General features: G+C 37.7%; 3 protein-coding genes across 3 annotated transcripts in view; 1 reads left to right on the top strand and 2 right to left on the bottom strand.

Moving 5' to 3' along the window:
* The window catches only part of LOC308413071 (dynein axonemal heavy chain 8-like), a 44,525-nt gene extending 34,717 nt beyond the window's left edge, over positions 1-9,808 (top strand). Inside the window, 28 exon segments of the mRNA XM_080907858.1 lie at positions 125-243; positions 343-446; positions 570-746; positions 838-1,005; positions 1,689-1,904; positions 2,150-2,287; positions 2,380-2,507; positions 2,656-2,827; positions 2,924-3,079; positions 3,166-3,321; positions 3,404-3,586; positions 3,761-3,866; positions 3,958-4,210; positions 4,384-4,574; positions 4,664-4,785; positions 4,867-4,982; positions 5,081-5,283; positions 5,385-5,458; positions 5,727-5,879; positions 5,992-6,147; positions 7,227-7,343; positions 7,437-7,541; positions 7,640-7,800; positions 7,904-8,060; positions 8,140-8,292; positions 8,690-8,879; positions 9,097-9,218; positions 9,344-9,808. Of these exon segments, the coding sequence (XP_080763984.1) occupies positions 125-243; positions 343-446; positions 570-746; positions 838-1,005; positions 1,689-1,904; positions 2,150-2,287; positions 2,380-2,507; positions 2,656-2,827; positions 2,924-3,079; positions 3,166-3,321; positions 3,404-3,586; positions 3,761-3,866; positions 3,958-4,210; positions 4,384-4,574; positions 4,664-4,785; positions 4,867-4,982; positions 5,081-5,283; positions 5,385-5,458; positions 5,727-5,879; positions 5,992-6,147; positions 7,227-7,343; positions 7,437-7,541; positions 7,640-7,800; positions 7,904-8,060; positions 8,140-8,292; positions 8,690-8,879; positions 9,097-9,218; positions 9,344-9,631 (4,384 nt within the window). The 3' untranslated portion in view covers positions 9,632-9,808.
* A 1,453-nt stretch (positions 9,809-11,261) lies between these two features.
* On the bottom strand, positions 11,262-18,836 carry rx2 (retinal homeobox gene 2). Its single transcript, XM_080907890.1, has 4 exons — positions 18,608-18,836; positions 17,648-18,099; positions 14,349-14,605; positions 11,262-13,512 (listed from the first exon to the last, which is right to left on the bottom strand). The coding sequence occupies exons 2-4, from the start codon at positions 17,928-17,930 to the stop codon at positions 13,072-13,074; spliced, it is 981 nt and encodes a 326-aa protein (XP_080764016.1). The 5' UTR covers positions 17,931-18,099; positions 18,608-18,836; the 3' UTR covers positions 11,262-13,071.
* A 3,124-nt stretch (positions 18,837-21,960) lies between these two features.
* Positions 21,961-26,573, bottom strand: cplx4c (complexin 4c; the record flags this gene model as incomplete). The annotated part of the gene is made up of 3 exons (XM_080907875.1): positions 21,961-22,516; positions 23,413-23,500; positions 26,407-26,573. The coding sequence occupies 3 exons, from the start codon at positions 26,571-26,573 to the stop codon at positions 22,298-22,300; spliced, it is 474 nt and encodes a 157-aa protein (XP_080764001.1). The 3' UTR covers positions 21,961-22,297.
* Positions 26,574-27,780: the final 1,207 nt, after the last annotated feature.

Below are 27,780 nucleotides of genomic sequence, written 5' to 3'. Positions count from 1 at the left end.
CACAGAAGATATTTTTATATACATTTAAATGATTTTATATTCATGTATGTAATTTAAATTTTTCTTTTATTTGTATATAATTTATATTTTACATCAATGCAGCATTGTATCTATTATCTTTTAGATTCCGAAGACGAACTCACGTTACCCCTAAATCCTACCTCTCTTTTGTAAATGGTTACAAAACGTTGTACACTGAAAAGTATAACAGCATCAACATACTATCAGAACGCATGAATGTTGGTAAGAAAGTTCAATAGGAAATCTGTAGATGGCATGTATGGATTACTTTGCAAAGATTATTCAGGTAAAAGGGGTTTTCAAATTGTTATTGTTTTCCAGGGTTGGAGAAACTAAAAGAGGCTAGTGAGTCTGTGGCTCAGCTATCTGAAGAACTGAAAGTAAAGGAAAAAGAGCTTGCTGTAGCATCTCTCAAAGCTGACAAGGTAAATAATACATAGTGGTTCCTGTGACCCCCCCTCCCAAAATGCACAACTTATAGACATAATGTTATGTGTATTATGTATATATTTTACACATTTTATAACTCTTGTTTTACGTTTACATAGGTGTTGGCAGAGGTAACAGTCAGTGCTGAAGCTGCTACAATTGTAAAGAATGAGGTCCAAGTTGTGAAGGATAAAGCCCAGACAATTGTGGAGGGGATTGGAAAGGAGAAGATTGTTGCTGAAGCTAAACTAGAGGCTGCTAAACCAGCTTTAGAAGAGGCTAAAGCCGCACTGAATGTGAGACCTCTGTGATTACTTTTTACATACACAAGTACTTCTCTCATATATACTGTATGTACACAGTACATATATTTTAAATGTTTTACAGACCATAAAGCCAACTGATATTGCCACTGTGAGAAAATTAGCCAAGCCGCCACATCTGATTATGCGGATCATGGACTCCTGCCTTCTCTTGTTTCAAAAGAAGTTAGACTCTGTCTCCATTGATCCTGAACGACAGTGTCTTAAGCCATCGTGGGCAGAAGCACTGAAGGTAACAAAAACGTTTCTTATAAAAACTCACTAAATGGAGTTATTTTCCAGCAAAATATTTAAGGCCTAATATTTAAATATTAGGAGAAACATTTTGCAACCAATTAGCTTAATTAGCTTACTTGGTAACAAATCAATTAGATGATTTGACAGCAGTGTTCCTCAATATAGATAGACTGAATAGCTCATCATCTACAGTACATAATATTATTGCACGATTATGAAGATCTTGAGAAATCTGTGTGCAGAGGGCAAGTCTAAAAATCAATATGATACAGTTTGTTTAAAAACAGGCATGATTATGTCATGGAAAACACCACAAGGGATTAGGTACTGTCAGTTAAAAACAGTTCACCATGCCTGCAAGTCTGCACATGATGCAGTAACATTGCTGTCGTCCCTGGGCTAAATCCTGTTTAAAAGTGGAAAACTATTCTATAATCAGTTGAATTAAAATTTGGAAATCTTTGGAAAACATGGACACTGCATCCTCATCCTCATACCGCTATCACAACAGCATGGCTTTGTGCTGAATCTTTCATTTTTTAAATGGTATGTTTCTCACTTTAAACATCTGATGTTTTCTGTAGTCTCCTGAGAATAAAATATAGGTTTATGAGAGTTGCACATCACTGAATGCTATTTTATTTGATACCTTTGCCATATGTTTGTGTCCTCTTTTAGCTTATGAGTGCTGCTGGTTTCATGACGTCCCTCCAACATTTCCAGAAAGACAAAATTAATGAGGAATCAGTAGAACTGCTACTTCCTTACTTTGATATGGAAGATTACACAATGGAAAATGCAAAGAAGGTGTGTGGTAATGTAGCTGGTCTGCTAGCATGGACCCGGGCTATGTCCACATTCTTTGGGATCAACAAAGAAGTGCTGCCACTTAAGGTGATGTTAATGCTCAATGTGACAGAGAGACATAATTTGTTTACAAAGTAGATCTGACATGGGACTGTTGTACTTGTATTGTTAAGCTTTCTTCTTTCAGCCTCTTTGAGTCTGTAATTTAGAGGTCAATATTTTTTAATCCTAGCTTCTAGCTCATAGCCTTTTTATATTAGTTAGTATGTGTAATGAAACTTCTGTGCCTCATATGTTTTTTGTGAATCTCAGTGTCTTTTATCTTTCTCCAGGCTAACCTGGCTGTTCAAGAAAACCGACTAAGAATTGCAAATAATGAACTAATGAATGCAGAGGCTCAGCTTGCTGAGAAGCAAGCAGAGTTTGACAAAGTCAAGGCCAAATGTGATGCTGCTATGAAAGAAAAACAGGTGCAGTACACCCTGATAAATGTTATTAATATTGCATAAACCTTTATGTAGAATTTGAAATTGTAGATCATTCAAGGTTTTGTCTTTTTTAGGACCTGCTGGATGATGCTGAGAAATGCAAGAATAAAATGCAGGCTGCATCTGCACTTATTGATGGACTTAGTGGAGAGAAAGTTCGCTGGACAGAGCAGAGCAAAGAATTTAAATCACAGATAAACAGGTAGGTTACAAAGAAAATCACATTTTATATTGAAATATTGTATTAGGAAGGGATTGTTTTTCATGTCTGCATGTTTGCTTGCAGTTTTGCAGTGTATTGATTGGGGTAGAATAATAATGAGGCAAGTTGCTTCTGTTCTTCTTGGCAGACTGGTGGGTGACGTGCTGCAGCTCACTGGTTTCTTGTCTTATTGCGGGCCGTTCAACCAGAGTTTCCGTGACATCCTGCTGAAGGACATCTGGGAGGCAGAGCTCAAGAGTAATAAAATCCCTTTTACAGAAAATCTCAACATCATTTCTGCCCTAGTGGACCCTCCCACTGTAAGAACAAAATAAATCTAATTCTGCATATCTACTAGCATCTCAAAGGATATTTGTGACTTATTAAAGACTTTTATCATCCTATTTTTGTTTAAGATAAGTGAGTGGAACCTTCAGGGACTCCCTGGAGATGACCTGTCTGTGCAGAATGGTATCATTGTCTCAAAAGCAACAAGATATCCCCTCCTCATTGATCCTCAGACTCAGGGAAAGGCTTGGATAAAGAAAAAAGAAATGGCCAATTCACTCCAAGTACTTTGTCGATTACAACAAACTTTTAACAAACTTGGTTGTTTTAGTTATGCATCTTATGGAGGCAAGCTGTCTTGTCTTTTCAGGTCACATCACTGAAGCACAAGTTCTTTCGTAATCATTTGGAAGACTCTCTTTCTTTGGGAAATCCACTGCTCATTGAAGATATAGCTGAGGATCTGGATCCTGTGCTGGACAATGTCCTTGAGAAAAACTTCGTCAAATCTGGGACAAGTTTCAAGGTAAACATCAAACCATTAACATTCAACAATCTTTACGTCTACTTCTTTAAACCATGCTGTCTCATAAATCGGATTTGTTTAGGTCAAAGTGGGAGACAAAGAAGTAAATGTAATGGATGGTTTCCAACTCTATATAACCACCAAGCTGCCCAATCCAGCATATTCCCCAGAAGTCAGTGCCAAGACTTCCATCATTGATTTCACTGTTAACATGAAGGGTCTAGAGAACCAGCTGCTTGGCCGTGTTATCCTCAGAGAGAAACAGGTCAGTGGAAAACAGTCTCCCCTCACATTGGTTAGTGGTAGAAAATGTACTAATGAATTGTGAAAATCAGTGCATTTTTTTAATGTGTTTGATGAAAAGTTATTTCAGTATCCCGCATGTAATATTGATGGGGCATTTGGTTACACAGAAATTTTACAATTATTTATTTAATAGGAATTAGAAGCCGAAAGACTAAAGCTAATTAAAGATGTGACTGCTAATAAGAGAAAAATGCAAGAGCTGGAAGACAACCTGCTGTACAAACTCAGCAGTACTAAGGGTAACCCTGTTTCTTCTGTATGTTAACATCTAAGACATACTTGTATTTTATTTACTGCTCTATTAAAAAAGCTGTTTCTGTGTGATTAAAGGTTCTTTAGTTGATGACGAGTCCATGATCGGCATTCTGACTACAACTAAGCAAACCGCAGCAGAAGTTAGTGCAAAGCTCAGCGTTGCAGCAGAAGCAGAGGTGAAGATCTATATAGCTCAAGCAGAATATCGTCCTGTTGCCTCTCGAGGCAGCATCCTTTACTTCCTCATCACAGAGATGAGCATGGTTAATGTCATGTACCAGACGTCCCTGAGTCAGTTCCTGAAAATCTTTGACCTGTCACTGGAAAGGTATGTTTTCACCAGTACCAGTTTATATACTGAAAAATGTGTGTCTCTTATGAAGTATGAAGCATAAGGCTTTGATAAAATTCACATTAGAGTAAGTATGGCTTACTCTAACAGTAAGGTAAGAGTAAGCAAGTAAGAGTCTACTTACTCTTACTGTGAATTTGTTTTTGCAGGTCTGAAAAGTCCCCAAAAACTCAGAAGCGAATTGAAAACATCATTGAATATCTGACTTTTGAGGTGTTCAGATACACCGTCAGAGGCTTGTATGAAAACCACAAGTTCATCTTTACCCTTTTGCTGGCCCTCAAGATTGACATACAGAATAACAGAATAGAGCACAACAAATTTCAGGTTCTTATTAAAGGTGAGGTCATCGGCACTTCCAGGAAATGTAATTTTGCACCTTTCTGTTATTGCTATAAAACATGATGAGCTCATTAAATGTCTAAATAGGTGGAGCGGCTCTGGACCTGAAGACCTGCCCCTCAAAACCATTCAGTTGGATCTTGGATATGGTATGGCTAAACTTGGTGGAGCTCAGCAAATTGCCACAATTCACAAACATTGTAAAGCAGGTGAGGCTACTTTCCACAGATCATAAATTTGAGGTTTCTGCTGTTGTGTACTTACAGAGTTAATATTGATATATTTTATAGGTGTCTCAAAGTGGAAAACATTGGAAAGCTTGGGTCAGTCTTGATGCACCAGAAGAAGGTGTCATTCCAGATGGATACAACTCTCTTGATGTTTTCCATAAACTCTTGTTGATAAGGTTGGATTGTCCTGCTGGTCTTTTTATGTGGTTGTGTTTTTAAACACACATACATACACAAGACAATAACCATATAAGTTTGGGGTTTTTTCCCACAGGTCCTGGTGTCCTGACCGTACCTTGTCTCAGGCTGTAAAATATGTGGGAGATTCTTTGGGCATAAGGTTTGCTGAGCCTGTCATCTTGAACCTTCACAGCACATGGGAGGAAAGTGACCCTCGCACCCCTTTAATTTGCTTCCTTTCTATGGGCTCAGATCCCACAGAGCAAATTGAAGCACTAGCTAAGAAACTTCAACTTAGTGAGTTTGACTAAACCATAAAACACTACACTACACTACAACCTTTAATTTGCAGTTTTAACTTAGAAGATGATTTGTCATTGCATTGTTTCATCCTACAGAATGTAGTGCAATTTCCATGGGACAAGGACAAGAGGTGCATGCAAGGAAGCTTGTTAAGACATCAATGATAGAGGTGTGAATACAATTCAATGAAGAGCATGATCCTTTCATTTTAGCACATGAGTTTTTGTTTTCCAGTTGCTAATCATCTCCCTCCCTGCTCATGCACAAATTTGCTGACCTGTTTGTGTCTGCTCTCAGATATACTGCTTGTTGAGTAATGTTCTATCAGATAGATCATTAAAGAAGAGCTTTACGATATCCAATCACATTGTACTATAACCCTAATAATGGCTGAGTATTTCACCTAATCTGTGGTCTCTGTACCTGGATACGTATAGGGAGGCTGGGTGTTACTGCAAAACTGTCACCTGGGCTTGGAGTTTATGGATGAGCTGCTCGAAACTATCACAGCTGCAGACACCATGCACAATACTTTTAGAGTGTGGATCACCACAGAGCCACACAATCGATTCTCCATCACACTTTTACAGGTGACATTTGACAAAGCTTTTGTATGCTGCAGCACTTCATTTATTACTTCCCATCTTGACCCGATGCTGTGTACAAGCTTAAAGCAAATATTTCTCAACCCTTTACCTCTAGTCCTCCATCAAATTTACTAACGATCCACCCCAGGGAATACGTGCTGGCTTGAAACGAACATTTGCAGGAATTTCACGGGAGCAGTTGGAAGTATGCAACCAGCCCACGTGGAAGCCCTTGTTGTACAGTGTGGCCTTTCTCCACACTGCTGTGCAGGTACTGTCCAGGTTAAGATAATCAGTGTAGCTCCTGACATGATTCAGGCCAGAATAATATACAAATGTAAGGATCACTGACTTCGAGAATTCTTAATTGTGTGTGTTATGATAAGTGAGAATCATCACTCTGAATTCTAAAGGCACACTAGGGGAAAAGTGGTTGAAAACCACACCAGAATTATTGAGCCTGTGTGCAGTCAGCTTGGGATCTACAGTCTTACATCAGTTTTTTAAAATTTAATTGGGTGAAGTTGGAAATTTCATGCAATCATGCAAAAAATGCGGTGATATCAGGTTATACAGAGATTCACATGAATTAATTAATTTAATTTGGCATTAATTACCATCTGGAAATCCCCACAAAAGTTAATGTAGTGTCTGCTGCATGACAATTTAACTACAAAATGACCCTCAGTAACCTATTTTGACATAAGAATATAGCCAGATTACACACTGATTGCAACATTTTGGCAATCTATCTGAATTTATTAATTATACTGCAGTTATTTAAAAACCTTCACCAGTCTGTCAAAGTTTAATTGCAGTTACTCTGATCCTGATTGTTTGTTAGTACGGTTTATTTATATAGCGCCTTCCAAGAACAAAATTCTCAAAGTCTTTTACATTTTCAGAAGTTGATATAAACCAAATTAAAAATAAAAACTTTAAAAGATAATGCTAAATAAAAGCAAACGTGCACAGATATCAACAGTGTCCAGAGATCTTAGTTTCAATGAAAGCGAGTTCCAAAGCTCTGCGGCCATAATCACATCACCTTTTGTCTTTAATCTGGACCGAGGCACAGCCAACAAGCATTAATAAGGTGACACCAGAGATCTAGACATGTTTGGTTGAAGTAATTCACTGATATAAGAAGGCATCTGACTGTGAAAGGCTCTGAAAGTGATTGCCGTATTTATAAATTAAACCCTAAACTTCATTGGGGAGCCAGTGTAACCAAGACAAAAATGCTGTCAAGCAGGACCTTTTAGAGGACCTGGTGAGAAGCCATGTAAATTGATTTGGTTTCATATTTTTAAATTTATTTATTTATTTATTTATTCCTCTGTTTTTAAGGAGCGACGCAAGTTCGGACCATTGGGTTGGAACATACCTTATGAGTTCAACTCAGCTGATTTCACAGCAAGTGTTGAATTTGTTGAAAAGCACTTGGATGACTGTCGCTACAAGAAGGTGAAGATTCATCTGGGACAGTGTAAAAAAGAAAAATGAGTTCGCATCGTCTGCCCTCACTTACCAGTGTGTGGTTTGTTCGTTTTTTTCCAGCATGATGTGTCATGGGTAACTGTGCAATACATGCTAGCTGAGGTGCAATATGGAGGAAGAGTCACAGATGACTATGACAAACGCCTGTTGAAGTGTTTCTCTCGTGTAAGAATCCCAGTTTTATGTTTGTTTTTGAGTTACCTTTCACTGATGAATAAAGGTTTATATCCTGGTTACTCTGCATTTTGCATTTCTTTCTGCAGGTGTGGTTCAGTAAAAAGATGTTTGATCCAGCATTTTGCTTTTACACGGGCTATAAGATTCCTGTGTGCGAGACAGTGGAGGAGTACATGGAATATATTCAGAGCTTGCCCACTGTGGATTCACCCCAGGCATTAGGACTGCACTCTAATGCTGATATCACGTAAGGAGAGGATGTGGTCATCACGAAACATTGAATGCTTTGCTTGTAATTGCTGATATAATTGCTAACCACGCATTTCTGCTCTGTAACGAATATTAACCAGGTACCAGACAAACACATCTGCTGAAGTGCTAGACACAATCACAAATATTCAGCCCAAGGAAAGTGGAGGGGGATCAGGAGTGACTCGAGAGTCTGTTGTTTATAACATGGCACAGGACATGTTGGAGAAGCTGCCTCCTAACTATGTACCTCATGAGGTCAGTTTGTCTGTTCAAATGCTTTTTTGTCACGTTTACATGAACTAAAATCTAATGGCTGTCACTTTGATTGGTTAAGGTCAAAGCGAGGCTCTTGAAGATGGGAGCGCTTAACCCAATGAACATCTTCCTACGTCAGGAAGTAGATCGAATGCAAAGGATTATAAGTTTGGTGCGCATAAGTCTGACAGACCTGAAGTTGGCCATCGATGGCACTATAATAATGAGCGAGGTAAATTTACTTCTCTGTTCAAATATTAACATATATAGCAGTTTAATAGTCCCTAAAGCGCTTTACACATCCAGTCATCACTGGTGATGGCAAGCTACATTGTAGCCACAGCCACCCTGGGGCACACTGACAGAGGCGAGGCTGCCGGACACTGGCAACGGGTAAGGTGTCTCGCCCAAGGACACAACGACAGAGACTGTCCAAACTAGGGCTCGAACCGGCAACCTTCCGATTACAAGGCAAACTCCCAACTCTTGAGCCACGATCCCCCGCCCCATATTTGGAATCATTTTAACTGTTAACTTCAGAAATGGTTTATTTCTTTTTTTACACATAGTGATTAAACTATACGATTAATTGCACTCATGAAGTTTTAAAGTCTGTACTTCACTCCTAGAACCTGCGTGATGCCCTCGACAATATTTTTGATGCCCGTGTGCCAAACCTGTGGAGGAAAATCTCCTGGGAGTCTTCCACGCTAGGCTTTTGGTTCACTGAGCTCCTGGAGAGAAACAAACAGTTCCACAGTTGGGTGTTTGAAGGAAGACCAAAAACATTTTGGATGACAGGCTTCTTCAACCCACAGGGTTAGTTGAACCTTTGAGCATTTTACTGGTATCATATACAGCCAATGAGAAAACAAGCAGGACTGCTGATATCGATCCCTAACACTGTACTTTGAAGCTAAATGAAGATAAATAAAACCAGCTGTCAGTCGGTTGAAAACCTAAAAATGTTACCGTCAACTGGGAATAAAAATCCTTCACACTGATGCTAATCCTGTCTTTATTTGGATGTTTGCAGGATTTCTGACAGCCATGAGGCAAGAAGTAACCAGAGCGAACAAAGGCTGGGCTCTGGACACGGTCACACTCAACAACAAAGTACTCAAGCACACAAAGGAGGAGATCACAGCCTCACCAACAGTGAGTTAAAATGCAGTATTTTCTGAAAATTGTGAATAACAGGCAATTGACTAACAGATTTTTTTTTTATTAAAGAGAGAATAAAATAATGGACTATCCTGTCATTGACTGCCTTTCTTCAATAGGAGGGAGTTTATGTCTATGGTTTGTACGTTGATGGTGCTGGCTGGGACAGAAAGAACACCCGTCTCATCGAGTCCTCACCCAAAGTGTTGTTTACACCCTTGCCTGTCATTCACATGTTCGCTGTCAACTCCACTGCCCCTCCGCATCCTGAGCTTTATGTGTGCCCCATCTACAAGAAGCCAAAGCGCACAGACCTGAACTACATCACAGCAGTGATGTTGCCTACAGTCCAGTCACCAGACCACTGGATCCTGCGTGGGGTTGCCCTGCTCTGTGACATCAAATAAAAAACAGTTGCTTATCTTTACTAACGTGTAAAAGTGATAAAAACAGAAATAATTACATTTCCTTCAGAAAAGCATACTCTTTTAACATAGATGGAGTCTTGACAGTTCCTCCTAGTGGTGTAAAATAATTTCATCTTTTTCAATTTTATGTTTGTGTTCTGAGCTGGGTAGTTAGTGTGGGTGACTTAAACCACATGTTTACTTAATAAACTGATCTCTGAAATGAAATAAATAATCAAAACTTTGGTCATGTTTTTGTCTCCTATGCGTTTTTTTTTTATATATACGATTAGAGAATTAAAATAAGAAAAAAACTAGTGATTACTTTTGACTTTAAAACGTTTATTTCGATAAAGGGTGAAGTGTTATTTCATTTTTCTTTGTCATTATTAAAAATGGTTATTCAGAAGAAAAATATCATTCTGAAAACTGTAAATACAGCCATGCAGGTCTGTGAGACAAAGCAGGGAGCACTGTTTGAGAAACTTATTTTCAAAGTGAAGACAGGAGCAAAGACAAACAACTGGCGCCAGTGTTCAAGCCCCCTCATCCTCTAAGGGATCTGCAGAGGAAAAGGGTGTCCCTTTAAAAAACGTTCTTAATCAAACCCAATTATTTCCGCTCCTTACTCTCATTATTTCCACCGTGAACCACGTCCCGCTAGCCAGCTTGTTAACTAGAGCCTGAGACTCGGAGAAGGTCATGCTTGGCCAAGCAAAATAACACAATAATTTGTGTAATGAATTGCTGTTTCTGAGTGTGTCTTGGACATATTCTGGGATTTGCTGCTTTAAGTCTTTCTGACAAAGGTGTGGTGAGAATTGGTTAAGGCTAAATATAGCATAGACAGTTTTCATCTGAAGTCATTCTACTGCTTTATTGTGCTTAACTACTAAGGCATGTAAATGGTATTCGTTTATTTGCACTCTAACTGCAAACCAAAGCAGAGAGAGAATTTTGACTCCTTATACTGAGCCTGAACACCTCTAATAAGAGGCTTTTCTAAAATCAGACAATCTCTGATGGCAAATATCCTAAAAATAATGGTTGTGGAGTTCATGGTGTCTATCAGACAAGACATATCAGTGTGGAGCAAGTGTAAGTTTGAGCCCATGCAGGGCGCTGCTGTGTGGACTGCATGTTGTTGGTGTGCTTGCGTGAGATTTCTTCAGAAGGCCCAGGACATTCTTGCCAAAGAGGTTCTTAATCTCAAGAGTTTTCATCCAGATTAAATAAAGGTTTAAAAGGCATTGTTGCAGAGTACTTGGATGCATAATAGCCCTTTATACAATCATTGGTCCCAAAATAAACGGGGCAATTAAGCCACCTAGGCTACTGGCCACAAGGGCTCAATACAGCTTGAGCCCTTGTGGCCTTAGCGTCCTGGCAGGCAGGGCCCCTGACACCCCCGGTTGGGCCTGATGGAGTGGAGCTTCATCTGCCTAACAGCCTGGCAAGGTTCCACAGGCCTGCACGAGCACAACAGGCCTCCGTCAGGCCAGCTCTCTCGGTCACATCTTACATGGCCTATTGTACACCAGCACTCATTAACAGTACAAAGTCATGTTGGTGGCTAATGGATGCGTGGAGAGAAAAACAAGGTCCACAATCAACAGTTGTGCTCTGTAACTTTATTCTCGGTCTTGCATTTGGAAAATAAAAGTCACGTGCCTAAAAACATAAAGGGGTTCGAAATATAATTGAAAACAGAAAACAAACATCTTCAAACGTTTGTGAAATCTTCTTTTTCTCTTTGGTTTTATGATCAGGGTGATCACTAAGAGCAGCAAAGCCTGTAAAACTGACTGTTGATGGTGCCGTTTCTCAAGGATGGGATATACAGACAATATTTGTGAATACTTCCCTCATAACCTTACTTATTAGTATTACCCTTATACATGTATTGCTAATACAGTACTTTTGACATATAGAATTAAGCATATTTAGAAGTCCTTGCAAATTCCATAAGAAGCAGAAGGAAAATTGAGAGGGAACATTTTTCCAGTACCCTTCAGCATTGACTTAATGCATACATGTCTCTGAGCCAAGCCAGTAAAAGATTGTTTATTTGTGGTCCAACAGTTACATTCAACTCTTCTAATTCCAAGAGATATAGAGACTTCCACCACCCATTAATCTTTTAATTCCAACTCCACCTGACCTAAGTGAATATTTAGTCAACATTCAAATAATGAGCAGACAAAATGGATCAACATGAAGATGAAATCATGATTAAAAAAATATATTTTCTGTATCAATTAATTAATATTATAATTGTCACCGTTTTAGAGCAGGGGCCATGTAAACCAGAGCTCGAAAAAGAGTTTTCAGGGCCATTTGAGGGCACTTTGTCTATGGCTGAGAATCCAGGGTTAATCGCTTTAAAAGCAGTAATTAGGTGTTAAGAGGTGTGCATGTCTGTTTAGATTAGCCTCCAAGATAGATTACGCTCCATGACTTACGATAACCTCCCCCCATCAGAACTCGGTGCTCTTCAAAAGCCCATTAACACTCATATTCCCTATAAAGACTAAATAAAATTGATATTAGTGGAAAACTGGCTTTGAATGCACATTTTCACTTTCTTTGCAGCAAATGAAAGAAAAACATCAAACTAATTAAATTTACAATAAAACAGAGGAGCTCTGGAGCCCTTTAACAGGCAACTAATTGGTCATAGTTACTTCATAGGAGCTCGGAAATCTTATATCGAAATAACATATATCATTAATACCTGTACATAATGCATCCATAAACGGTGACAGTGTGTGTGTTGTAAAATATCTTACCACCACAAAACAGTCAGAACACAACTCAATTATAAAATCTCAAGTATGAATTTTTCATCAAGTTGTAGTACAATACAAAAACATTGCTACTTCTGCCAACATGACTCTATGTGTCATCTCTCATCTCAGTTCAATAGAGATTCACTAAAGGTTTACAAAATGAATGATTACAAAAGTTAAACAAGAGTCTGTTCAAGAACCTGGCAGGGATTTAATTGTATTTGTAGGGTTAAAACAAGGGTAAACATTTTAAAGTGATTTTTTTAAATGGTTAGACGTTTGTTAGACATAAAATAGATTTTAAAAAAATTCTTTGGTATCACGTGTCCGCGTCACTGGAACACGAGTCAAACGCTTTAAAGGGAGTTTGTAAACATTAACGGAACATGTGGTTACATTGTAACCTCGGATCTCTGAGTGAGAGACTATATCTCCAGCCTTTAGGCTCGGAGACACATTCCGTTCACATCTCCACAGCTGTTTTATAGTCAAGCTGTGGGGCCTGACTGGGCAAGCCGGAGTGTCTTAAAGAAGTATCCGCACACCCTGACAAAGGGGAATCATTTCCCCTACATATGGAATATGTAACAGAGTGGAGAGATAGTCTTGATGTGATAGAGAACCAGCTAAATCAAATCTGTCTGCTTCACATCACATGTGCTGCCAGGTTTTATCCATTGACTGAATGTGCTCTTTGGCCTTCATCCTGAGTGCTGCAATGCTTGAACTCCTGTCATCCTCCGTTGGGTATTTGTCATTGAAGCTGGGAGGACACTGATAAGGAGGTGGCCCCATATGTGGCTGCATACACTGGACCATCGTTGGCGGGGCGTTAAGGAAGCTTTGACTTGGATAGGTGGGTTGCAGGCTCTGAGGTGAACCCATGAAACCTGGAATGGTATGCATGGGTGTGGCACTGGAAATAGGTGAGGTCAGCCAGGGATCTAGCGGCATTGGATTGGCTACTGGCCCCACGTTTGGAGTCATCGGTGGACGGTTGAAGGATAGCATGGAGGAATCCTGGAGCTTCATGGTTGTGGTGTCCATCTTTTCTTGACGTCTCCACTTTGCCCTTCGATTTTGGAACCACACCTGAACCGAACAAAATGATATGAAATGCATGGACAAGGAAGCCTTGAATTACATTAGCAAGAACTAAAATATTAATAAAATATATCTTGGAGACTATGGAGGCTGTAAATGTATTTTCTAGTAATAACACAAGTTGGTGCAATATTTTTTTCTGTGTCTGTGTGCACAGTATTTGACCTAAAAGTGGACAATTGCTTTCTGGGCAATAGTGAACATAAAGGGCATTAACAGTTAAATGCCATATGATTGCATGGTGAAAAAACTAAGTAAATCCTTAAAATTGATTCTGAATGAAATAAAAAAAATTTTTACTACCAATAGCTGCACCTTTTGCAAATGACATCATGCCTTTCACTGAATTTTCCCTTGCAGTAATCCCATAGTAACAGATGCTTCCAGTTAAACCTGTAAGTCTGTGCCTTCTCTAATCTAAACAGAGACTTTAACTGAGTTCTGCACGAGCCAGGTAAACAGTGATTCGACTTTCCAAGAAATGGAGTCAGGTGTACCAAAGCCCATTAATCATGCCAAAGAGTTTCAGGCAATATGGTCATCGGATCATTAGCTTTGAATAATGAATCCTCCAAGAAAAAGCATGTTTGTTAAAAGGTGAACAAATAATCTTCCATATCAACACCATCCCACTCAGGTTCCATATTACTTTTTTGATTTTTTCTAACCCTTCATCAAACACAAACGGTTGGTAAATATTCATTTCTTTCATGGATTTCTGTTGGAAGATTGGTAAACACTATCCATCAGTCCATGTGGTGTTATTTAGGTTGTGAGAATATCTGGATGACATGTGCTTATATCTTCATATACATTGCCTTTACCTGAACTCGAACCTCAGGCAAGTTGACTTTCATTGCCAGCTCTTCACGGCTGTAGACATCTGGATAGTGAGATTTCTCAAAGGCTCGCTCCAGCTCATGAAGCTGATAGGTGGTGAAAGTGGTGCGGTTTCTTCTGTGTTTCTTTTTAGCGTGCTCTTCATCTTTAGTGGTCTCTGGTGATCCCTCAGCATCATCTGCCTCCTTTTGCAAGTTGCTCATCTCTCCCTCACATTTGTCACCAGAGAAAATGTCAGATTCTAAAAAACAACAACAAAAGGACACAACCGAGCAGTGAAACTAAGGTTTTAAAGTGCTTTGATGTTTCGGCTTAAATTGCACACTACTTAAATGTCCAACATTTGTTATATATTTCCACTTTATGGCAAACAATAATAAATGGTCTAATTGCCCTTTGTTATTTCAGTCATCAGAAACCGAGAAAACCTGATATATGTAAGATTTTTCTAATAAGAAGTGAATACTTTGGGGGAAATGTTTTATGCATTATTCTACCACCAACTAAGAAAGTGAAATCTTTTATTAGCTTCCATGTTAAAACAAATCAATGATTGAAAACTCTTTTCAAAGCCCTTTAAAGGCTTATGAACCTTAGGGTGGGTTAGGGCTAGGTCTAAATGACATCATGTCTTTCACTGAATTCCTCCCTGCAGTAATCCCATAGTGACAGATGCTACCAGTTAAACCTGCAAGTCCCTGACAACTGGCTTCTGCACGAGCCAGGTAAACAGTTGTAGTGTCGATTGTGCTTTCTAAGAAATGGATGTAGAGCAAGGGAGTCATGTGAGTGATGTACCAAAGCTCATTAGTCATAGCAAATCGTTCCACGCAATATGGTCATGGATAAAAAGTATCTTTGTTCTAAAAGTGCACGTGAGGAGAAAGTGACTGCTTTTATACAAATCAAAGAACAGTCTTCCAAATCTTTCAATGTAGGTTGTTTTCTTTTTTTATGTTTAATTTAACAAACCAACTTGCTTTTCTTCTTCTTTTGGCTGCTCCCTTTAGGGATCCTCCACCTCCACCTCACCCTGTCCCTAGCATCCTCTGTTGTCACAATTTTCACCTACTCCTTCTCTGCATAAATGAATCTTCTCTGTGGTCGTCCTCTTTTCCTCCTGCCTGGGAGCTTCATTCTCTACAACCTTATATATAGTATATCCACTATCACTCCTCTGCACATGTCCAAACCATCTCAGCCTTGCCTCTCTAAAGTTGCGTCCAGTCAAATCAACCTAAACTGCCGAACTTTAAAACTTATTTAAAGGGACTCGTGTTTAATGCACATTATAGTAAACCCTACATTAAATATTAAAACACAGTTTTGAGGTACAAGTTTCAAAGCTGGTGCAGAACTACTGTTTGGCTTTGGAATTATATTTTTAACTTGCAGGGATAAAGACTCACGATAAAGATATGTAATAAAATAGCAGTTGCACAGAAATGTATATTCGACCATGCTTTATTTCATCCTTCATATACAGGATTTTTGTGTGTGTCATCTTTTACAGTCCAGAATTCAACCCTTGTCCACAAAATGTGTATGAAATATGTATTGTTGTCCAGCAAACAGTCACACTGAAGCATGGCCACTGTAAATATGGAGGTGTCTATAATCACACACAGTTTTAACTCTTTAAAGTGTGCAAGGCAGAAGAAATTTGTCGTTTTCCCAAAAATTAAAAACATATAGCAATGTAGCATGACATATCTGTAGCATATAGCATGTAAGCTCAATAAAAGCGCATAGGTTTTTTTAAGCTAATGAGTTGTCATAAAGGAATCCTCAATAAAAGCCAGTGGAACCATACTACATATCAACCGTTTCCTTTGTTGTCATTCAGCTCGCTGCTAATGAAATAAACAGCTCTGTCTCCTGGGAAAGACCAGGGAGACACAAATCCTCTTCAGTCAAGTCACTGTCAGATACAACTAATTAAATCTTTATCTTTGGTCCCGATAAATGACATCAAGCTCTTTTCTGTGCTAAAACCACGATGAACGATGTGCTCTATAACGATAATAATTCTTATTCTTGGAGATCTGAGCCATGTACATCTCAAGTTTTAACCTCTTAAGCCCCAACGCCCCCTGATACGGGGGCAAAAGGCAGGAGATCAGTTAGGCTTGGGGCTTAAGAGGTTAAAACATCCAGTTAAACTTAATTGTTTTTCAATTTTAGAATTGGTTGGTTTGCATCGATGTGTTCTAAAAAGTGTTATACAAGTGAAGAAAATACAATATATTTTGGGGCTTATCCTTTGTTTTATATTAGTCTTTTTGTTTTAGTTGTATTTATTATTTTTCCTGTCTGTGTAAACTGTTTATTCATACACATAAACTGTGTTTTTAATTGTTTTTCTATCTAGTTGTTCTACAGCGCTTTGTAATTCTGGTTATGATATATGCAGGACAATTAACTTTATTCTTAAATACTTATTACACTCAATTTTAGTTAATTTCAAACTGGTCCCACCTGCCTTGCTTGTATCGACAGGCACTACTTTCATCCTCAGAAGGTAAAGGAAGAAATATGGCAAACTGGATGGTCTGCTTTCCAGTGAGATGTACCAGTTACTTTACAAGTAAAACATAATAATATGTAATCAGTTTTTGTGTTAGTAGCTACACCTGCAGCTAACAAGTATGAAGAGAGTAAGATAGCTTTCTTTCTTGTTTAAGTGCCGAAGTGAAAGTAAAGTAAAATTATGTAAAAGACACTAAATGTATTTCACATCTTCATTTTGTATAAAAGAGCGTTAGTCAAAAGATATAGATAAAATTAAACCACACCATCTATTCATCTATGTATAATTTTTGCTGATGAAACTCAGTAGTGAGCAGTTTAATTTGGGTGCTTGAAGTTATTTAAACACTTGGGCTAACTTTTGAATTTGATGGGCTGTAAAGTTTGGAGTAATGCTTATTTTTTGTCCTTAGCATGTACACAAACTTAAATATTACAGTACAGTAAGTTTGTCAGTTACTTTACCACTTGCCAGAACTAATTGCATCTTATTGTTAAATAGCTTTGCATGAGGTGCAAAACTAGTGTAAACAAGTTGTTTCAGAAAAGCAACTCAATTAACATGATGGCTTAAAGCGCCTGAGCACTGATACAGAAATGTGTGTACTATGTTTAAACTGGATGTACAAGATCTTAACAACCTTAGTACAGGTTTAATTCCACTCTTTAGTCGGTTAACAAGAAAATCCCCTCAATGATTTAAACTGAGAGGAAAAAACTTCCTGGTTTTTATGCCTTTTATTAAAAGACTCACCATGGTAGGAAGAATTTTGGGAGCTGTCTCCGAGGTCTGGTAGGTGAGCGTAGTGGTCCGATGGGACCATCTTTTCAGGATCCTGAGGGTTTGCTTCATTTGCTTTCTGGCTTTCATCACTTTCTGCTGAATGGAGTAAAGGGTCCTGGTCTTTAGTGAATCCCAGTATGACATCGATACTGTGAACCCTGCCTCCGGCACTTGACCCAGCACCTTTTGCCATGTCATAGTTGTCTAGGCAACTATCATCCACTATTCCCAGGGTATCCATTGACAAATGCATTCGAACCTTCGGAGACACTGTCTCTTTTTCCTTGTCAGAGAAAAGCAAAAGGCTACCAAGTGAGACGAGGCAGAGCACCTGTTGTTCTGCTTCACATAGAGCAGCAGAGCAGAATTTTGTGGAGTGTGCAGGCCGTTTCCACAAGAGCAAAGCCAATTCACATATCTGTCTGCAAAAGAAATAAAAGGAAAGAAAAAAAAGACAAAAATGTAAAGTTCTGCACTTGAAGGTAATTTAACGGTTTGTTATTAGTCTTGATGGACTTTACGGGAGCCCCAGTTTGCTCATCGTGATCCTTTAGTTTAAAATGAGAGTAGGAGTCCCTATTGGGAATATTAGCTTCTGGTAAAAGTTGGAAGAATTATGAATTAGTAAAAACTATTTTACATAATTAAACAATTTGAGTGAGTAAAATTTTCTTCTTTTTTTTTTTTAAATTGAGCTGATCCTGAGTTTACACTGATTCCCATTTCTATTGTAATGTGATTCAAGTTTGTCAAATAGGAAGGCAATCAGCATGGTTAAGAATTTAGCTGGATACATTTTGTGATTGCCTTCAGGGCACAAAAGAGTGAATTTAACTCATCTCATGCCTAAATATAAATCAGCTTTATAGAAAGTGTTTATCAACATATTTGAGCGAATGCATAGCGAGAAAGTACATAAAGTAATCTTACCTTCCTTCGTTCTCCTTCCACAGGCTAGGCTGCGCACACGACGTCTCTGCAGTCCGTAAGTAGACAACTGACTCTAACAATATCTACCGTAGGCATTTGTTACTCCCTGTTAAGTCCTTGAAATCCCCTGCAAACAACTGAGCAAATGACCTACTGCTGAAGTTCTGTGCAGAAAGAACATGCAACATGTCTCCCCCAACAAAACTCCTCCTTAACCGCACAAGACACCAAAGCTGGAGGTTGAATGCTAGTAAAATCAAAGAGTTTAAGAGGTTTATTAATTGGAATCCTTCCCCTTTAAGAATGACTGACAGTTGTTTTCTGGTCAAGTAATTGCTCCAAATGTGTCCTGCATTCAGACCACAGAGGGAGGCCATTGCTAATGAAGGCTCAACAAAACTTTCTTTCAAAAAATCTATTGTCTGAAAGATAATGGCTTGTACTGAGAGTTTTCCCCCCTACTAATCCCTTCATTATAGACAATATAAGAGAGGAAAGACACACAGATAGACTTCACTTAAATGGCTGCACACTGTAAACACGTAAAATAATGTTTCATTCAAGCAAGTGAAAGATTTTAATCCTCACACTACTCATTTTACCAGGTTTGATAAATTAAAATGGATTTAATCACATTACATTTTTCAAAGTGGAATACACACTGATATATTGGGTTCAAATATACATGTATACTATAATCATTGCAATAACTTTTCACTGTCTAATGATACTTTTTTTTTTTTTTAAAAGCCAAAAAGGCAAAAAATAGTGATCTAAGTAAGGGGTCGCACCCCACTTGACAAATAATTAAGTAATTCATGCTTGAGCAGTCAATTTTTCAACATAATCCATTTCACTCCTTTAACTTTTTTAGCTAAAAGGTTTTCTTCAGTACCATGTTTGCATTTCTCAAATCAACACATAATCGACACATAATCTTGCTGATCTGCTTCTGATAGTACACAGTGGATTTGGATTGGTGGCACTGGGTATTTCATTCTGCAGCCTGCAAGATTCACCCGTGCCAGCTGGCACAGCCAAAGCCGTAGATGCTACAGTAGGTGTTGCAGAGATCAACCCCATCCTTAATTAGCCTAAAGACTTGACTGGAGATTTCCACTGACCTCACCCCACCTACCTTAAGATATATTTAGGCGTTCTTGGCATGCCAAACAAAATCCAGAACTTTTCTTTTAAAAAATACAAATTGCCTTCAAAGAGGTTTACTGAGAGTCTTGCTGTCAATTCTGACGTAAAGTGTTTTTTTTTAGATAGATAGTTTTCGCGAAGTTTTCAATTTTACATGTTTGCATAATTAATAACAGTTAATGTAACTGCATAAGTCCAGCAATCTGCTGGGTAGTAAATGTTGATCCTATTTGGGGTTTTTTTGGTTTTTTTATTATTAGCCCTTTGGCACACAATAAAGGAGCAGCAGGGAATAAACCATCTTCTAGGAGTCAGTGAGAAGGTTAAGAATCCATGGAAACCTAAAGCTAATCTAGCTAGTTTAAAGCCATCTGGCCTCACTTGAGCCACCAAGCTACATTGTCAGTTCGATCTATTAGCGGAATGGCTATAGGTTAAGTGGTTTTGGCTGACCACCTTTTCTGGGTTGTCAAAGTTGTTTTCCAATAAAGGAGAGACTGAAAAGCCTATTACTTTTGCCTGTGAATAAATAAAGAAGTTAAAGATGGCAGAGATTTGCTGGTAAGTAGGTAGCCACCATATGTTTACTATGAAGGAAGCCAACCCTGTAAGGTGTTGTGCAGCGTCACCTTTCTCTAACTTTCAATATGTCAGGGGGGGGGGGGAAACGAATAGCAAGTAAAAACCTGCTAAAGTTATTATTTTTCCTAATTCATTAGAATTAGAATTCACCCCTAAACAATGTTAGCTGTGACTCTGACAGGCATTTATTTTGCAAAATCTCACATATTTGCATGTTGAAAGTAAAACGCCTCCACAAAAACAATAATTGCCATTTAAAGAAATTGGAATGAATTTTTGTTGTATAAAGAAACTTTATTTACTTGGTTCCAAATATAAAAGGTCATCTTCGGAAAAGCTTGCACCATCGCTGCAGTTAATCCCTGTTACAGTAGGTCATCATGTTGACATGTGATATCTGTGAAGGCATATTTGTAGAATTAATTATGGCTCAGTTTTAGTAAACTAAAGCATGTATGTAAAATGTGTGTATGTAAAGTCGGATTTTAGTCCATACTGAATTGTTTCGTTTGATAACTCAGACTCTTATACTGTTTTTGTCATTTTTGGCAGGTATCTACTTATAAATTATAAATCATTTGTAAAGTCCTTTAATGTTTGGACTACTTTAATAACAGATCGTATTTATATGACACCTGCTGGACGCTCCTAATAGTAGCCAGGTCATAAGCAAGGGAAACTGATAATCATTTTTATCACATTAATATTAATATATTAAAGCTGTCCCTCTTTGCTTGTTTCCCCATTATCCTAATTGAGTACAAATTGGTTAAGAGGGTGCAGCGCAGCTATCAAGCGCCTTAGTTTTATCAGATGACAGTTTAAGTCCCTGAGATCCCATTAGGAAGAAAGCAGCTAATGTTTAAAGGCGCTGTGTCAGCTTACAGGGGGAAAGGGGGATGGTGAACAGCAGGGGGATGACAGGCATAATGGAAAGGGAGGGTTAAATGCTGGGAGATGTGATCAGCTCATGTTCAAATGTGAAGAAAAGTCTAATCTGTCACATGGTGTTCGGTTGTAAATGTGCACTTTGTGCTTATTATTAAAAGTCTGTACAAAATGTGATCTTTTTACGTCTAAAGACTTGAAACTGAAACCAGTCACTGTCCAAATGAAATGATTTAAAAACAAATTTCAAATATCTCTTAAGGATACCTCCGATGTCTACAGAGGTATTAAAAACTACATTTTAATGTATTCAGCAACAAAAAAACATAATGGGATGATTGTCAATTAATAGAAGAGATATCAAGGTATATGGGTCCCAGATTAATCCTATGGCCCATAATCCTAGATTATACTCTGTGACCTAAAATGTCTTCTGTAGATAAAAGCAAATCTAAATTCCTGTCAAATAAAGTTCCAAATATGCAGTAAATCTCATCCGAGATAAATGTATTTGCGAAAATGATGCAGATAGACGTTAGTTGAAAGAAAACAATATTTGGGGCGTTCAGGTACTTTATCTTTTAATCTTTTAGTTTGTCATAATAACCAGAGTTTCTCTCTCGTCCACTCAGCCAGATTAGGAACTTAATGCTTTAATCTTAATGGGAATTTAACCTCTTTAAAGACAGTTTTTGAATGAATATCACAAACATAAGAAATAAGAACCCTTAAATCTTTATTGAATTTTTTACAGAGACAGATGAAGCAATATTTTAATTATTAAATATAATACAAATGACCGTACTGAGTGTCATACTGTGTGTATAAGTAGCAAAAGTGAAGTGAAGATGGCCGGATCATTTCACGAAGCACCTGTATGTAGAGAAGCGATCCATAAACAAAGCACTTTAACCTGTAGTCTGAGTATGAAGACTGAAAAATAAAAGCAGTTATCTGTGAAATAGACACTTAATTTCAAATGTTGCAGTTCAGGTGAAAAGTAATGTGTGAAGGCCTGGGTACAATGCGAGCACTGTATATTTTATACTTTGAGTTTTAGACAAGTAGTTATCACATGAGGGTACATTTCTCCTCTGCATTCTGCTTCATCTCCGACATTGTTGCCTGGGCCTTGGTTTTCAGTGTGTCCATGTCCAGGTTTTGAAGTCTATTGAGGAAAGAGTCATTGGCCTCCTCTTCCTCCTCATCCTCATCCACCATTTTTGCAAGCTCTTCTGGCACATCAATGTCATCCCCAGCCATCTCCACTAATGCCGTGTCTTGAGTGCTCTGTGACAAAAGTCACAAAATTGTAATGCAGTAAGTTCAGAATGATGTTAAAACCCAAAGATTTAATAAGTTACCATGGAAATGCACTTTAGAGCTGTTTAAGAGACTGAATGATTATGGCTGGGCAGAAATGCATCATATTAATGAATCAGGTGTTACTAGTAACATCTACAAAAGTTTATGAGTCTCAGTCAGCTTTGCTAGTAACCCAAAAACAAGTCTTATTCTTAGTATTAATAGCAAATACATGCAGTTAATTGCATGCTTTTTCTAAAATAACTTACTTTACAGTACTTACACAATAAATAAGTAAAATACACATTTTATTTTGAATATAAGTATAATTAACTGTGTTAAAAAGTATCCTTAAAAAAATTGTGTTCACCTTCATGTGGAAACATTATTTACTTAAATCTGATGAAAATATGAAATGTTTCACAATAACTATACAAATGCACTGGTATGGTTCAATAGCAACTGCATTAATGTGTAAAAATAATGGATTTTTACCATTTAAAGAAAGTAATTATGTAAGTAAAGTAATTCTAAAAGGGTTGTGCCAGAGATCATGCAGTACTAGTCATAGAGTAAACTTACCTAAGTTAAAATTAAGTTGATACAACTCGAGTAAACATATTTATATAGAACATTTAAGCACAATAGTACAGACATTAAACTGCTGCACACACATAAAATGCTCGGAGAAGTAATACAAATGATTTAATGAAAATCAGTAACAGTAATACAGTGATGAAAATAATAAATATAATTAATAAATCAATATAGTAAATAATAATAAAAGTAAAATAACATTGGTAAATGAGATACACTTGGAAAAATGGCACAATAAACTGATATATGTAAAGGTTAATGCAACTAAAGATATAGTTTCTTACATCTGGAAGTCGATATTTATCTCTTAAAGCCACTCGGAGATTTGCCCTCTCAGCCTTCTTGGTTGCAAAGTCCTTGTCACGCTGAATCCTGCAAAATGCATGCACTTTATGTAAGCCAGTAAATGGAACAAGTTACAAGGCCAACCCTGCCACATAGTGACTGTGAGTTAAAGGAAAAAGAAACAGTAAATCAATCACTGGAATGTAATTGTGTTTATTTTTACCATACATTTAATGTATGATCATATGCTTTTATTTATTTATTTATCATATTTTCCAAAATGCTCAGAATCCCTAAAATATATCTAATATAAGTAAATATTTCCTTTCATATCATTATGTTATCACACGCATCATACTGTTAGCAGAAGAAGACATGCCAGGACTGCCAGCTGCGTCAATTAGAATGTCGTATGAAACATTATCTTGTTAAGCTGATCAGCAAGTCTCACTGCACGGATCTTGTTTTCCTGCCTTCATCTATTGTGTTTGACCTTGTGTGGATCTGTGAGGATTATATAGTTGTCTGACTGTCTGTTTGTCCACAAACTCTTCCTATGTGATCAGAAGTTGAGGGACCAGACTTGGAGTAGAGGTACATCTCAGGCCCCCTGAAATCATTTGCCAAGCTACCACTTATCAACAGGCTAATGGGACCCATTATATGGACAAATAATGCAACATATAATTTTCATTTAATGACCATAACATCTAATTTGTGTACAAAAAACAATATACTTAATATATTATAATGACATATCGTCGCCTGGCAACCACCACTTGTCCAACATTTATGCAGCAGAACAGGACCAGAGAACCGTAATTTGTGCTATTAGCCCACTTCTGTAACTGTAGCTGCAGTAATGCCCTGCTTAATAATAAGATTAGCTACATGGAAAGCTAGCAGTTGGCCCAAATCTGGGGTTACTTGATGTTTTGGCCAGGGCTGCACTCCTTCACCTCATTCACTCCCATTGCTGTGCCATTTATACACAAAGGCGATATTGGCATTTAGCTACTTAAATGCAGTTCATCCTCAAATAGAATCACAGTAACTCAAAAAAGAAATTTTTTAGCTTATCCTGAATAGCTTAGTTAGGTTAATTGTTGTTTTTTTGTTTTTTTGTTTTTACTAATTCTAAAAAAATCAAAGATGCAGACCAATTTTTTAATCACTTCTACTAACATTATTATTCAGTGTTGTCCATCAACTTCCTGTTGTAGAATATAGCTCGAATAATCTTTAAAGAAAAAAGTTACAAAAAACAAACAAACTGGTGAACTTCAAAAAAATTCATGAACATTTAAATAAAGACAAAAATCTACTTTAAAAAAATCACAATAAAAAAATACCACAAAATAAATGAAATTAGTGAACTTACCCTAATTAAATGAACTACTATTCCTTTTCCCGTTAAACATCATTTGCCACTTAAAAATAATTAAATAAACAAACATTTAAAAATTAACAATAATAAAAAAGAAAATCACAAAAATGTCTTTTTTTTTCTTGCTGAACATACCTTTATTAAATTAACAGTAACCTGTATTTTTGACCACCATACTTGCCTGATTAAGACTAAACTGCCATTTTCCACTTGAATAAGTAAATAATAAATCAAAAATTACTGTAATCTGTTATACAATCTGCCCTAAGACCTTCTTTTTTCACTTAGTTGAAATTAGCTTACATTGTAGCATCCCTTCAGATTTTAAGGTGATTAAATAATTATTGTTTTAAAACGCACTGGCTTAACAGACATGTTTAATGGTGGCTTCCTGAAACCAAACCGTGTTATTACACACAGAGCTTAATCTCCTTCACTGGCTAATTTGAGCCTCAAGGGAATAAACCGTACCTAAAGCTAAACTATAAGCCTGTCTCACATCCGCTGATGTCACATATGTAGTCACACAAGTAAGACTCCAGAGTCCATACACACCCACACACTATAGAAAACAATACAGTTTGAGAATGTTGACTGACAGTATTTTCTCATAATGGCAGAAGCTGACTCCAAAATGAGTCTTAAGATCATGCAGCTCATACTAAAGGGCAAAGTAGCCCTAAAGTCTGGCTTATGCCCAGTGCATGTAAAGAGAGCAGGGATTATTACATTTAAGTGGAAGTTAGCTTGTCTAATGCTCTCCCCATAAGGTAGGCATCACCAAAAAGTAACACGTTTTGCAGATTTGGGTGAATATGATGGAAGCTAGTACAAAGAAAATTAAGTGGCCGTTTGTACTTAGAAATACATTGGACTTTACATGCTAAATGCAAATTTGGTAACCTACAGCGATTCTTGTGTTGGTATTTTTTGCATATGAAAACTTCAGACCACCTCCCACCAATGCTAACCTGTCCCACACTGTCCCACACAAACACAGTGTTTTGCTCCGCATTTAGTTTTTTGGGATCTGGTCAGCAATGTCTGAAATGTAGAATACAGCTTGTATTGACAGGGAATGAAAACGAACCTCTTTCTTTCTAAATGTTGCTACTATGGTCCACAATGTAATAGTAATTCATGAGTGGGTTTTGAGATTAAGAAAGGCACTTTTTATCGGTGCTATATGCTTTTATCTGCAGCTCTGGAACAAACATGACGCGATAGCCTGGTATTACTAATCCTGCCGATGAGTAATACAGCCCGCGCTTAACATGAGTTTTATCTTTCCCTTTTTTTAAAAAAAAAATTACACACTGTTAAACATTTAAACATTTACATATATTTTAATCCCAGCTGGCATTAGATGAGCGGTGGGGTATGCTGTGGACAAACGGCCAGTCCAAGCACACAATAACACACAAGTATTCACACTTACATCAAACTTAGATTGTCATTTAAAAATGTTAACCACTAGTTTGTGACCTCAGTGCAAAAAACATATTGCTGAATAGTTGTAAACATGCTATCCAGTTTAGCTGTTGTTAACATTATTTTAAGGCACTGTTTTTCAGTGTTTCATCCAATGCTGCAAAGGTTTACTCACTTTTCTTCCACCATCTGCTTCTGGTACTCCTCAAACTCCTCTCTGGACATGCCTTTGGACTCTGCTGTTTCCTTTCCTTCTGCTCCTGCTTTACCGTTACCTTCACCGCCTCCTCCGGTAAAACTCTTCAACTTGTCACCTAACATTTGATTCATGAGGAATGCCATATTTCAGCTGTAATCTTTCTCAGTCCTACAGGGAAAGCGTAAAGCTAAGGGCCGGTGGAGAGGAGAAGGGTAACGTTAAAATTAAATTTTGTATGTTTAAAACAAGATACTGTTTACAAGAGCTGTATACAAACTTCCCTAGATGTGTGTCAAGATGATTAGACCATGTCAATAACTTGTAGCTGGAGTAAAACCAATAAAGAGCTTAGCTCATAACTGCCAGCCTGCAGACAATGGAGAGTGTTTATCTTGTCAACAAGATGGAGCAGGATAGACCCTCTGGGTGTAGTTCACTATTATCTACTTGCCAAACCAGCACTAATCACTGCAATGGAACTAGTGTGATCGAATAATAAAAACTAACTGTAGGTAAAACATAAATAACTTCCATAATGCAAACGTACGCACGTACATTTCATATAAACAGTGGTTACCACAGTGGATGTTAAATTCAGCAGTGCTACAGCAGATACAGCTATTTATCATGAATGATACTGAACTTATTTGAGTTTGAGGTTAAAACACTAAAAACTCTTTTGCACAGCTCTTTGTTACTATATTATTATTTATAACTGTTATTTAATTGATATTAGGGTTAGCATGAGTTATACACTTGGAAAATACTATTCTTTTCCTATTGAGCTTCACAGTATTGACTGTTTTTAAAGGTGGACTCTACAGTCACAGAGCTGTCTTGATTTCCTTTAAGTAGAAATAAAAATGGTTCATGTTTTAAAGCAAGATTTTCTTGTCACTGACATTTACATAAAAATGGTTTAGCTCACTGGGTTTAACAGGCAACCCATAAGCTACAGGGCTGATGCACAGTCCTGGGTTTGAAGCTTTCCTGAGGCCATTTACTGCGTGTCTTGTCCTGTGCACTGTCCCCAGCTTTCCTGTCTTCCTCTCTTGCCAAATCGTATGATACAAGCAGAGAATGTCTGTATCAGTTTGTGTATCGATCACACATTAAGTGCAGTTTGCATTGGTTAAAAATGATTTTGCAGGTTATCTGCATGTTAAAACAGGAATTAAAGAGGCGAATGATACTTCAAAGGTGTCCTGAAGCGTTCCTGTCTGCCATGACTGCCATATATTGTCCTAGTTAGAGCTAAGGAGTATTTTAGTGATGTTGTGGACGTCACACTTTCATAACATAAACATTCTGTAACACCCAGAACTGAAAAACTGCACAGAAACTTTCTCT

Source organism: Rhamphochromis sp. 'chilingali', assembly GCF_963969265.1.
Source record: "Rhamphochromis sp. 'chilingali' genome assembly, chromosome: 16".
Taxonomy (NCBI): domain Eukaryota; kingdom Metazoa; phylum Chordata; class Actinopteri; order Cichliformes; family Cichlidae; genus Rhamphochromis; species Rhamphochromis sp. 'chilingali'.
The sequence above is the reverse complement of the archived record's forward strand: the minus strand, read 5'-3'. Positions and strand labels throughout refer to the sequence as shown.

What these genes read in the sequence shown, in the direction of transcription:
- rx2 (XM_080907890.1), bottom strand. Translation starts at nt 17,930, where the DNA reads ATGCATTTGTCAATGGATACCCTGGGAATAGTGGATGATAGTTGCCTA. An exon ending in CCAAAATTCTTCCTACCATG is followed by an intron (nt 14,606 to 17,647) that starts GTGAGTCTTTTA and finishes GTTGTTTTTTAG; the next exon opens with AATCTGACATTTTCTCTGGT. An exon ending in TGCCTGAGGTTCGAGTTCAG is followed by an intron (nt 13,513 to 14,348) that starts GTAAAGGCAATG and finishes TGTTCGGTTCAG; the next exon opens with GTGTGGTTCCAAAATCGAAG.